The 13999-nt window shown below is 36.1% G+C and overlaps 1 protein-coding gene across 10 annotated transcripts in view; it reads left to right on the top strand.

The window, feature by feature from the left end:
• Positions 1-7422, top strand: part of GPR141 (G protein-coupled receptor 141) — a 64918-nt gene extending 57496 nt beyond the window's left edge. For 7 of the 10 annotated variants that reach the window (XM_023192774.2, XM_023192773.2, XM_023192771.2 and 4 more), the window contains one exon: positions 3964-7422. In XM_023192774.2, coding sequence (XP_023048542.1) covers positions 3978-4895 — 918 coding nt within the window. In that variant the 5' untranslated portion in view covers positions 3964-3977 and the 3' untranslated portion in view covers positions 4896-7422. The remainder of the gene's footprint in view (positions 1-3963) is intronic. The other 3 variants (XM_023192775.3, XM_023192772.3, XM_023192779.3) reach the window with 1 other exon arrangement.
• The last annotated feature ends 6577 nt before the right edge of the window (positions 7423-13999 follow it).

Here is a 13999-nt window from a genome sequence, read left to right on the forward strand (position 1 = left end):
AGAAGAAGAAGAAGAAGAAGAAGAAGAAGAAGAAGAAGAAGAAGAAGAAGAAGAAGACGACGACACAGGCAAAAGTGCAAAAAACTCTTTCTTAAAAAGAAAGAAGGAAAGAAAAAGACATGCAACCTTAGTAGAAACAATGGCACTATTGACAACTGAAGTCTCAATGATGACAGGCAGGAGACAGTGTAATAACATCTTTAAGTACTGAAAGGAAATGCCAACGTTGGCTTTTATGCCTTGCAAATATATCCTAAAAATAAAAATGAAATGAAAACATTTTCAGACACACACATACAAAAGCTGAGAGAATTTATCCCTAAGAAATCTGTACTGAAAGAAATTTAAAATGGAGTTCTTCAGCAGAAGGAAAGTTATATCCAATGGAAACACAGAAATTCAAGAAGTCATAAAAATCAATGATTAAGAAAACTAAATGGACAAAAATAAATGACTAGGGATTGAATGTTAATGATACAATACAATAATATTGTGTGGGGTTTAATTAGACACATAGAAATAAAAAGTATGAAAACTATAAGAGAGAAGAAGGGAGTGTATAAATGGAATTAAAATGCTCTGAATTTATAGCATTTTAAGGAAGAGTCAAAATTTCTATTTACAAAACACACATTTTAAATGTAGTAATCATAAAGATCGCAAGAAAAAGGGAAAACATATGAAGTACACATAATAAACAAAAAAGCTTGAGTGTGTCAAAAGTTGATCTCAAAGAAGAATCGTTATTTGAAACAAAGAGGACATTTCATAATGAATATATCACTTTTATTATAATTCCTGTATTTATAATGTCTTTCTTAAAACCCATGTAGCTGGATCCTGTTTCTTTAATTCAGTGTAACAACCTTTATTTTTTAATTGGACTGTTTAATCTATTTACATTTAATGTAAAATATGATTGAAATTATGTGTAATATATCATATTAGTATTTGAAATCCAGGATTCTGTTATAGCAGTCCCAGAGAAACCAGATAAACCTACCACTGTCTTGTCAAATGGTCTAATCCAAGGTTATCCAACTTGCGGCCCATGGGCCACATGCAGTCCGGGACAGCTTTGAACGTAGCCCAACACAAATTTGTAAACTGTCTTAGAACATTATGAGATTTTTTTTAAACTTTTTTTTTTTTTTTTTTTAGCTCATTAGTTGTTGGTGGTGCATTTTTTATATGGCCCAACAAAATTCTTCTTCTTCCCCAATGTGGCCCAAGGAAGCCAAAAGATTAGAAACCTCTAGTCTAATCTCTCTGCACATTTGACATCCCTCATTTACTTCACTTTTGCCTCCAAGTTTTGCAATAGTGCAACAGACTAGCAGAAACTAAGGCACATACAAGCACTATAGATGCAAAAAGTCTGTACAGAAAAGCAGTCCAGAAAAGGTTCAGGTGGATATTGAGTGAACTAACATATGGGATTGACTATAAGCCAAGTAAAGGGAATGGGAAAGTAAGATATCAAAAAAAGAGAGAAAAACACCTTTCAAGATATATTGGCATACAGCCATGTGAGTAGAACCAAATTTCCGTGGCCTCCTTTCCTTCTTGTATTACAATTTAGAAACTTGGACTTAGGAGAGTCACAGTGCTTCTCTGTAATGTATAATAAAGTTTTGGGGAGTGTGTGTGTGCTTTGGACACCTTGATCAAATGACTTATCCTGCTAGGGCTCAGTTTTGTCATCTAAAATTCAGTATAATAATACATTACACGATTCATAGAACTGTTGTAAGGGTTAAATTAAATAAGACAAAGTACAGGCAAGGATGTAGTGTAGTCCTGAAACATGGAAGATATTTAACATGTGTTTCTGTTATCTGGCAACGATTATGGCAGTTTATAATAAGAAAGAGGACTTGGGACGAGTGATGTGCTACTTACTTTACTTTCTTCAATTAGGACTCAATCCTACTAGGCCAATAGCCAAAGGAAATGGTGAGCAGAACTTATGGTGGCACATTCATTCTTGACTCACATGTGAACACAATATAATTTCATGTCTCCTTGATAAAACTACTTTTCTACAGGGGAAAATAAAAGGCAAATAGAGAGATTTCAGTCTACGGATGAAATACACAGTGTAACATGAGACAGCTATTGCAGAGCCAACAAAAAATAATGTTCAGTTAAGTGAGTCACAGTTCCTTGAAATTGTATTCCATGCCCACAAATGCAGAAGGCTCCCTGAAGTTGGGTTATTATTATCTTTTTTTTTTTTAAGTTTCATTGAGGTATATGTTATATGCAATAAAAATAATCAATTTTAAGTATACAATTCAATGAGCTTTGATGAATAACTACAATGGTAACCAACATGATATAAAACAGAAACTAATCCTTTCCCCGACAACCTGGACCTTGGGCTAACTGATTTGCTTTTTGTCACATTAGTTTTGCTTTTTCTAGAAAAAGATACCATACAATATATAATCTTGGTGGCCGGCACCTTTTATTTAGTAATGTTTCTCAACTTTTTGTGTTTGTTATGGTCCCTCTAATGAGTATTTTTCCCTAATTGTCTCTCTCCACTTAATGAAATTTTGCTACCACAGATATATCTATATGTCTATGTACTGTGTATACACCTGTGCTTTATACAGAGTAAGATTTTTTTTTCACACCTCAAAATGTTTTGCCCTTTACAAGGTGCTGTCACCCCATTGAGAATACATGATTTAGTGTAATGTTTTGAGATTCATCAGTATTGTGTGTATCAGAAGTTGGTTAGTTTTATTGCTGGGTAATATTCCATTATACAAAGAGACATTCAATAAATGAATAAGAATAATTGCATATGTGTTACAAAGGTCAGGGAGTGAGTGCTCTTTCTCACTAAGATTTGAGTTCTTTCTCAAATCTTAGTCTCCCTGGTATCAGTAGACATACCTCTAATAATACAATTGTTCAAGTCAAAAATCTGAGAGTATCAAGACACTTCATTTTGCCTCATTTCCCCAGATCAAATCCATTAAAGCCTGCCAATTTCATCTCTTGATTATTTCTTGAATCTTGTCTCAAGGGATCAGATTTTGCCACTGTAACCCAGAACATTCCAGACATGTAAGGCTATCAATCTTTATCTTAAAAGAGATGGGAAGCCATTGAAGGGGTTTAGATAGGAAACTGACATGACTTTCTCATGAAATTAAAAGATTACTAAATCTTTTATAGCAAGCAATGAATAAGAATATGGAGAATGAATTAGAAAGGACTGAGAGTATTTGTGGAGCGGATCTTTCAGGAGTCCAGGGGATAAATGACAATGGTTCTGTCATGAATTTTCAAGGCATTTGAGAGTAGATGAGAGATTGGGAGACACGCTATATTTTCAGTGGGGCCCATGGGAAGGCTTAGCAAGGCCTCACTGCCGGATGATAACATAATTATAACGAGAAATTCAGGTAAACCTTCCTATTGCTTGCTGCTGCCTTGACTCAGATGATATTTTTGGTCAAATTAATCAGTATTCTAAATGAATTAAGTATGAATATTCTTGGGTTATTTGCTAATAAGTAAGAAAGAATTAGAGAATTACAATCATGCCCATAAGAAAAGAAAATTGTATACTTCATGAATCCATCGATCTTTCTATCATTCTTACAACTTTTTAAAGGGTTACTGTAGTACTAGTATCCAAGTATCTGCTCCAGATGGTCTGCAATCCTCCTGAAGTTTTATGTAAATTGTCTTATCTACATACACATCTCTGGGGGGCAACTTGAAGATTAAAATTCAATTTTTATTCCTATTAAAGAGTAAGAATCAATGGCTTACTGTGCTTTAGGTTTAGGGTATGCAAACATTCATAGGACATAATCTTCATTCTTAAAGCATGTAAAGTTTATATCATGTAAGCAGATAAATGACAAAGTCACATTGTCAGTGCTAGAAAAGAGATAGGAACAAAGTTCTGAAATTACTCTGGTGCTTTGTCTCCTCCAGGTGACTTCCCAAGTATGCCTGGCCACAATACCTCCAGGAATTCCTCTTGCGATCCTATAGTGACATCCCACTTAATCAGCCTCTACTTCATAGTGCTCATTGGAGGGCTGGTGGGTGTCATTTCCATTCTGTTCCTGCTGGTGAAAATGAACACCCGGTCAGTGACCACCATGGCGGTCATTAACTTGGTGGTGGTCCACAGCATTTTTCTGCTGACAGTGCCATTTCGCTTGACCTACCTCATCAAGGAGACTTGGATATTTGGGTTGCCCTTCTGCAGATTCGTGAGTGCCATGCTGCACATCCACATGTATCTCACGTTCCTGTTCTATGTGGTGATCCTGGTCACCAGGTACCTAATCTTCTTCAAGCGCAAAGACAAAGTGGAATTCTACAGAAAACTGCATGCTGTGGCTGCCAGTGCTGGCCTATGGATGCTGGTGATTGTCATTGTGGTACCCCTGGTTGTCTCCCGGTATGGAATTCATGAGGAATACAATGAGAAGCACTGTTTTAACTTTCACAAAGAGCTTGCTTACACGTCTGTGAAAGTCATCAACTATATGATAGTCATTTTTGTCATAGCCATTGCTGTGATTCTCTTGGTCTTCCAGGTCTTCATCATTATGTTGATGGTGCAGAAGCTACGCCACTCCTTACTATCCCACCAGGAGTTCTGGGCTCAGCTGAAAAACCTACTTTTTATAGGGGTCATCCTTGTTTGTTTCCTTCCCTACCAGTTCTTTAGGATCTATTACCTGAATGTTGTGACGCACTCCAATACCTGTAACAGCAAGATTGCATTTTATAACGAAATCTTCTTGAGTGTAACAGCGATTAGCTGCTACGATTTGCTTCTCTTTGTATTTGGGGGAAGTCATTGGTTTAAGCAAAAGATAATTGACTTATGGAATTGTGTTTTGTGCCGTTAGCCACAAACTACAGTATTCATATTTGCTTCCTTTATATTGGGAATAAAAATCGGTATGGGGAGGTAAGAATGGTATTTCACTACTTAATCAAAACCATGCCTTGATCTACACAAAACGAAAGAACTATAAAACGTCAGAGCCTTCATTGTAGTCCTTATGGGATCCCTGCCATCTCTGAGTGATGCCCATACAAAGACCAGTGATGTTGATTCCACCTGGAGTTGCAATATTACATTATTTTCCAATACAGAATGTCTGCGTGGCCCATTAAAGCAACATAGGTCTTAAGAATTTTAGAGTTTCATTAGCTCATTCTAATTTCCTCTGTTTGAAGCATGATCTTTTCTTAGGTTTTGGACTGAACTCAGCCCTTTAGTTCTTTTCATCCCACTTCATCTTAGGTAAGTAAATCCTGGCCACCACCCAGCTCCAAAGACACAAACTCTCCTTGGCTAACCAGGTTAGATGTCCCATTCATCTCACACCCTGATGAAAACTGATAAGGGGAGAGAATAGTTAAAAATTTTTCTAGGGTATCATAACTCTGGTGGGAAGTCATCTGTCTAGAAATCAAGAGACAGAGAACGTGTGGCCTTCTGTTTTAACAAGGTTTTCTAGATTTGTCCTGTGAAAGGTCATTTCACAACGTGGGGATCAATTTCCTCAATATCACCAATTGCACTGTTGCTCCAAAAATCATTTAAAAGCTTACTGGACATATCTACATAATGGTGGAACTGTAATTTAGAAAATATTCTTGACCAATGTACTGGTAGGCATTAAAATGAGTTCCCAAGGGAAGTGATTAAAATTTTTTTCTCTTCTGTTTTTTGAGAGAATTTCTAGATGTCCTGGGCCACAGTTAATTAAGATTTTTAGGGAGGACAGAAAGTTATACTGAAATCTTTAGAGCTCCCTTCCACCGTTAAAATTATAGATATGTATTTTAAATTATACCTTAAGTTCTGGGGTACATGTGCAGAATGTGCAGATTTGTTACATAGGTTTACACGTGCCATGGTGGTTTGCTGCACCTATCAACCCATCTACATTAGGTATTTCTCCTAATGCTCCCCCTCCCCCACCCCTGGACAGGCCCCAGTGTGTGATGTTCCCCTCCCTGTGTCCATATGTTCTCATTGTTCGACTTCCACTTATGAGTGAGAACATGCGGTGTTTGGTTTTCCGTTCTTGTGGTAGTTTGTTGAGAATGATGGTTTCCAGGTTAAAATTATATATTTTTAAATAAATGAAAACTATGTTTTTAAAAGAGGACTTTTGAGAAGTGTATAGCAAAACCATTAATTTAGACTCTGTGAGATTAGGTTGCATGAAGAAGGTTTTCTGAATATTTGAAGAATGGATAAATAAATGTACTCAAAAGTAATAAAAGTATAATCCTTTAAAATATAGGAAAAATAACTAATGGGTACTAGGCTCAATACTTTAGGATGAAATAATCTGTACAACAAACTCCCATGACACATGTTTACATATGTAACAAACCTGCACCTGTTCCCCCGAACTTAAAATAAAAGTTTAAAGTAATAATAATAAAATAATTTGGATTTTCTTTCCAAATTCTGAGTTACTTTCTGTAAAATTGTATTAATGACTTGTGACATGTGGCATGTTAAACTGACTTTATTTCAAGAACTTCCATTACTGGCTAGGTTGATACATTGGCTTGTGGATTTTTGCTTTTTGGGTTTTTTTTACCTCCTGCCCATACTCTACTATCTTCAATGTTTTATTTCCTTAAAATTTTCCCAGGATCTGATCCAGTTTCATATTTAATGCTTCAGAAAACCTAGAGTAATTAGTAACATGAATGGAATAACATAATGAATTAAGGGAACTTTTTTTTCATCAAGATATGTCTTCAGGATTTAAAAGTTTTTCTTAATTTATTGTCACTCTGTGGATCCACAAATTCCTCAGATGAATAAGAAGCACCTCTGTGAATTTCTGTGACAACTAAAATTAGTGAGCCACAGAAATTAATTTGAGGAAGCAGAAATAGCAACATAGTTCAAACATGACTTGTTTCCATATATTTTCTGCTTTATATATTCTTTTAAATGTCCTCATAAAAAAGTAATATTTATTTTCTTTCTTGCCTTTTTTCCCATTTGTTTTTTACATTTTTTCTTTCTCATTTTGGACTATAAAATTTATAAGACAATTACTAAGACCCTTGATAGTTTTAAGAAAATTTATAATACCTGTAAATATGTAAAAAAAAAAGAAATTTAGAAAATATTTAAATTAAAAGTATTCATTAGAATTTCATTACCTTGTAGATTATATCATACTCTCTTCCAGATTTTATACATGTTGAGGTCAGGCAATTCAAAAGAATTAATCTCTGTATTAATCTGTTATAATGTTAACATAACACTATGTTGTTTTCATACATTATAATAAAGGGCTTATTAGAAATGTTACTCAAAATATAGAAATGCAATATTTCATAATATAAAATATCTTTTTCATCAGTATTTATGGAATAAATAGAACAATTTTAGTTTTCCTGTTCTTTGTCTTTAATCAATACAGAAATGAACCTCATGTGGGATTGGGGGTGACACTGGCCTCTAGGACCATTTTTGGATATCACCATTATAAGAGAGCACTAGTATTAGCATTTGGTGGTGGGAACCAAGGAATAGACATCCTGCCTCGCACACAATTGTCCGTACAATAAAGAACTATCAGGCCTTGCTCTCTGTTTGAATGCCCTATTAGATATTAATGAAGTGAAACAAAACAATCAGAGCAGTTACCAGGTTTTACCCAGTTTTCATAAACACATAGTATTTTTTTGTATAGCTTTAATTCTCTGAATTTTCTGGAAATGCAACTATCATGGATTGAAGAAAGATTTTACTTTGGTTTCCTCTGAACTTTACCAACAGTTGTTCAGTCCTTTGGAAATGACATAAGTAGCAATGCCATTTATGACATTAAAATATGACACAACATGCCTGTAAGCAGTATTTGTAGCTGTTGTATTCAGGGGATATTACATACAGGTGTCAGCATCAGACTCACTCATTTTGTCTCTTTATGTGATGATGCTTAAGCATTTACACACTGAATTGTATACTAGTATTGATAACTTTTCATTACTCATTTATATTACAGTGAGAACACTATATGTAAAAATAATGTATATGTTTACATTATTAGTGTAGAAAGCATATACATTTCATTCCGAAATGGTTAAATTATCTCTAAGTTTTATTTTAGAATGGTAAAACTATTACCAAATATTTGTGATAAAAAGCAAGGTATTGGGTCTGAGAAAGCTGAGAACCACTAAATTACCACAAAGGGACAAAATGAGAGGGAAATTTATAAATTTTAACGTTATAAACAGGAAAAATATTTCTGTGTTTCTGAAACACTTACCTCATCTTCATTCAATTCTAAATTACTTCTTTTGTTTCTACAGCAATTAAATACAACTTTTAGAAAAATGTGAAGAAAATATACATGTGTATTTTCTTTTTCAATGAGAAAAATACATTTTTTTCTGAGCCTTACCACTCTCAGATTGGCTCTTGGTCAATATCTACCAGATTTTTAACCCAGGCATAATAATTTTTGAGGTCCAGGCAGAGAGATCTCTTCAGGCACCCATTAAAAGGGACAGTACATGCTCTTATTTATTCCTTAATTTTCCTGTGACAGGATCATTGAGTCCGCTGCCTTCCTCCCCAGCTTCATTTAAATTCAGGATAAAAAGATTGTTTCACTTGTAGGTGAAATGAACATTTTGTAAAGTGATTCAAGAGGTGCTAATGAATCCCTCCTGCCTCCCCAAATCCTCCTCAATGAAGCTGCCATGAAAACGCGATTGTTGGGTTAAGATTCAGTTTTTCTGAAGGAAGGTATTGGGCCAATCCATTCTCAGTCACTGGTTTTTGGTGTGAAGTTAGAATTTGGGACGCTGTCGTAGCTTTGATTGGATAGATTTTGCCCACTTTCCTCTATGAGACAGACAGAGGCCAAAGAGTCTCACACCTATTGGGGCAGGAACAAGGAAGATCTTCTTGTTATAGGGGCCAACTACAGCATTTTGTAAATACTTGGTACTGAGAGCTCCATGGTAAAGGGGTACAGGGATGGCAGAACTGCGGGGATAATGCCCAGAGATTGCAACATGCCAAGGGACACCCATGGGGATTGGAAACCAGGGGAATCTGAAGACCCAGCAGGAGCTGCTGGGGAAATGAGACCCAGGTCTGAGAACCGCTAGCTGAGAGCAGGAGGGGCTTGTGTGAGTCTTGCTCAGGAGTTCTGAGCAAACAGGACTGCTCTTGAAAAACAGGGCAATGGACGCAGCAAACAAAGAGGACAGTTTTGAACAGGAGGTAAGAAGGTGCTGGAGAGCGTGGTTTGTTTTATTTGCAGTTTGTCCTAATAGTTTATGTCGTTAGCAATGAGTGATTCCTGCCCTTTGTTGTTGATCTGGGCCACAGATCTCATGGAGGACAGGGTGTGGTTACAAAAATGTAACCACTGGCAACCTGATCAGAGATTTTGGATAAAGATCTCCAGCTCATCCCTCAGTCAAGCAAGAAAAGAATCCCTTGGAATTTAGAAGAGTCAGAAGAGTTTCCCTTCTGTTTTCAGGAAAGCGTCATCTTACATGTCAGGAGTAGACACTCGCCAAAGTCTACACCTGCCTTCTGGCACCCTCAGGAGGGTCTGGAAAGACATCTAGGCCCCCTCTCCAGTGATGTTCAATTCTATATAACACAGCACACCTCTTACCATTGCCCAGTTGGGTACCCCATTCTCTGAGTTGTCCTTTGCCTCTCAGAATTCCATTATTTTCATAGCATTGTGCTTAACAATGGGGGCACACTACTAACCTGTACACTTAAGAATGCCTAAGATGGTTGATTTCATGTTGTGCATATTTACCACAATAAACAATTTTTAAAATTAGAAGATATATATATCATATATATATTTAGTTATATATATAACATTTCTAAATATATATGTGTATATATTTAGAAACTTTAATAGGCAAGAACTGAGCTGATGGAGAAAGTTAAAATATTCGAAAGAAAAAAGCCAGTCTGAGACATAGAAAGAGTTTAGTCCTCCTATCAAGGGACTACCTATAGGGAAAGCAAATGGAAAACACTTCACATCTGGACATAATCCTTGGAGAATGCTTTTAATATTAAGAACAAAAATTAGTACAAAAAGAGCCAGGCAAGAGAAATGTTTACCTCTAAAAGAAAGAAAAACAATTAGAAAGGTATTATTTTCCTTCACAGCCTAAGTGCCAGAAAATGGGAGTCAATGCCTATTGGATTTTGGTTTAAAATGTCATGGCTAAGAACTCTCTAAGCAGGCAACTACTGCGCATGCCCCTGGGTAGACAAAGGGACTTGAGACGGATTTTCCTCTCCGTCTTGTGGCTTATCATCTCAAAGCCATTGCTTCTCCAACTCCAGGGTCTTCCCCAGGTAGGAGAGCAACTTTACTTGATTATCTTGAGGCCAAATTATCTTTCCAGGAGGCAAGTTGCTGGCGAATCCTAACATTCCTTTTAGAATAAGATCCATTCAGCACTCGGTCTAGAAAAATGTTTCTTCTATGATTCTGACAATAGGAAGGCAGGTTTCCCTGGCCTCTTGTTCTCATGTTCCATCCACTCTTAGAGCCGCTCCCATGTCACTATTTCCTTAGTTAGACTAGAAAGAGCCAGATATCTGTTCTGAAATAATTGTCTCTCTCCTATCACAACCATCTTCAAAATTTTGATTTGCATTTAAATTTTTATTGCATATTTAGCTTCACAACCTTATTTCCTAAACTTTCCTAAAATTAAATTTCTGCCTCATCTCCATTTTTATCACAACCTGTTAACATATTTCACATTTAACCTCTTGTTCTACAGAAAACGTGTATTTTTAATTTTGTCAATGGTTTAAAATTGACCAGTACTGTCTACAATGTCTTTCTGTCTCATTCAGAAAATTCTATTCAAACATACTCTTTCTACCATTTGAGCAGTTCAGGTTATTGGCCACGTGTAGTTTTCTCCTCTTATTCCTGTATTCCTAAATAAGCGATCGCTAGGCCTTAGTTTTTCTTACCAACTGTGTCAGTGGCTTCTTCTCATCAAGTCCTTATTATCAGGCGCTATGAGAGGCATCCACTTAAACGTAAAAATTGGAGATTGATTACCAGTTCCTGGTGTTAAGTGCCCAAGGGCAGGAAAGAGGCTGTAGGGATTATGGAAAACTCTATTAACACTGCAGTTTCTTTTGTATAGTTATTAATTCCCTTGTGTAAAGTGGTCAGCCCTGTGTACCCAGAATGATTCTGGAGTGAAGAAACTGCCTTTTTTGTGTGTATACAAACCCTCTCCCCCCAATGTCAGTGAACCCCCAAGTAGCCTTCAATCCACAAATGGCAGGTGCTGCTTCATAGTAAAATTTTGTTTTTCCAGGGAAATAAGAAATGCAATAATGATGCACTGCGTTTTTCTTAAAGTGAAACATATTTAATGATATATTCAGAGACATATTTTTATAATTCACTTTATTTGTAATATATCATAATGTACTGGAAATACTATAAACATCATTTATAAGATTATAATTAAGTAATCTGCAAGATGGTGGTTGTGCTAAGAACCACATACAGACAACTTTCTTGAAAATATTGGTCAGTTTCCAGTCTTTGGCCTTAGATGCCCTTTGCCCAGTCTTGGTATATATCATCTACACAAAATGAATCCTGTATCTGCTATTGTTATCAGTAAAGTCACCTCATATGACACATTGCCCAAAAAATATCTGGCAAAGGTTTTTGAAAAATAAATTTTTATATGAGATTGAAATTAGTTGTAAACAATCAATAAGTGAACACATTGAATTTCTCTCAAAGTCCTGACTTTTGATATATTTGATGATTAAAATTAATTCTGCCTTTTATGGATATTAAAAGATCAAGAATGTTAAACATGTCAAAGTGAAGTTTGATCCAGTTGGTCTGTTTGAATGTTCTTCTTCTTTTTTTTTTTTTTTTTTTTGGGGAGGGGGTTTTTCTCTTTTTCCCAGATTTGGGTACAAGTGTGCTATTTTCTCACTGCAACCTCTACCTCCCAGGTTCAAGTGATTCTTCTGCCTCAGCCTCCTGAGTAGCTGGGATTACAGGTGCCCGCCACCACACCTGGCTAATTGTTGTATTTTTAGTAGAGATGGGGTTTCACCATGTTGACCAAGCTGGTCTCAAACTCCTGACCTCAAGTGATCCACCTGCCTCGGTCTCCCAAAATGCGGGAATTACAGGTGTGAGCCACCGCACCTGGTCTTGAATGATTTTAAAAAGACCTGACAGAGTCAAAATGTGTATGCCATGAATTGTGTTGTGAGTAAATTCACAGAAGGGCATGATGAGAATAACATCCAGCCTGCCAAGGAAAGTCATGCAGAATTTCTCGAAAATATGAGTGTTCACATATTCATTTCAGATTTATTGAACTAAATGCAAATGATCAAAGCAACTCTAGTGCATGATATAATAAGTTTTGTCTGCTGTGATGCTTTAAAACCACAAAACTTTTAAAGATATTTAAATATAGGATACTACCCTAAAAGATCAATGCAGATAATTTTTTGAAATAAAAATGCTCCAAAATTATGAAACTACCGAATCTTGAGTGTTGGTATATAAATATGTACTTATTCCACAGACCTCATCCTCTCTTGTCAACTCAGGACTTTGCCTCTGCTACTGTGGCCTCAGACTCCTGCACCATCATTTTCTCTCTTTCTGCTGAGTCATTCACATCTGCATAAATAATACAGTATTAATGAAACAAAACCACTCCCATCATCTCCAGTAAATGCCATGCTATTGTTCTGCCTCCCTTTATAAGTTTTCTACAAGAAAACTCCTTGAAAGTAACACCCGCATTATTTTATTTTTGAGAAGAAGTTTTGCTTTTGTTGCCCAGGTTGGAGTGCAATGGCATGGTCTTGACTCACTGCAACCTCTGTCTCCTGGGTTCAAGTGATTATCTTGCCTCAGCCTCCAGAGTAGCTGGAATTACAGGTGCCAGCCACCACACCTGGCTAATTTCTGTATTTTTAGCAGAGACGAGATTTCTCCATGTTGGCCAGGCTGGTCTCGAACTCCTGATGTCAGGTGATTCGCCCCCCCCCTTGCCCTCCCAAAGCTGCATTCTGTTTCCAGTTCCTTACCTTCCATTATTTCCTTGGCCCAGTTCCATAGTTTCCTTTATGCCCCACTCCATACCAATTTTGTCAAGGTCATTAATGGTATCAATTATAAAATTCAATGGTTAAGTTTGAGTCTTCACCTTATTCAATCTCAAAGTAAGGTAGGATGCAGTTGAGATGTCTCTTTTTATGGAAATATTTTCCTTATTTAATTACTAAAATGTCTCCTGCTTTTGGGTTTTCTCCTACCTCATTGCGTATTCCATTTCCATTTCTTTCTTTCTTTGTTTTGTTGTTGTAGTTGTTGTTGTTTTTGCTTTTTTTTGAGGTGGAGTCTCACTCTGTCATTTGAATTTTAGAATTGTTAAAAATGTCATTGCAATTTTGAATAGGAATGCATTGAATCTGCCTACTGCCTTGGGTAGGATGAACATTTTAATCATATTAATTCTTCTAAACTATGGACAAAGGATATATTTCCATTATTTCTATCTAAGGATTGGGGGAATATATTTCTAAACCATATATCTGATTAGGGGTTAATATCACAAATATATAATAAATGCACACAACTCACTAACAAAAAAAAAAAACTCAAGTGGTTTAAAAATGGGCAAAGGACCTGAATAGACATTTTCTTAAAGAAGACATACAAATGACCAACAAGTATATAAAAAGAAACTCAACATCACTAATCACTAGGAAAATGCAATTCCAAATCATATTACTGCACACTCCTTAGGACAGCTGTTATCAAAAAGACAAAAGATAGCAAGTGTTGATGAGGGTGTGAGAAAAAAAGGGAACCCTTGTACACTATTGGTGGGGCAGTCATTATGGAAAACAGAATGGAGATTCCACAAAAAATTAAAAATAGAACTGCCA

This window comes from Piliocolobus tephrosceles, chromosome 8, assembly GCF_002776525.5.
Source record: "Piliocolobus tephrosceles isolate RC106 chromosome 8, ASM277652v3, whole genome shotgun sequence".
NCBI lineage: Eukaryota > Metazoa > Chordata > Mammalia > Primates > Cercopithecidae > Piliocolobus > Piliocolobus tephrosceles.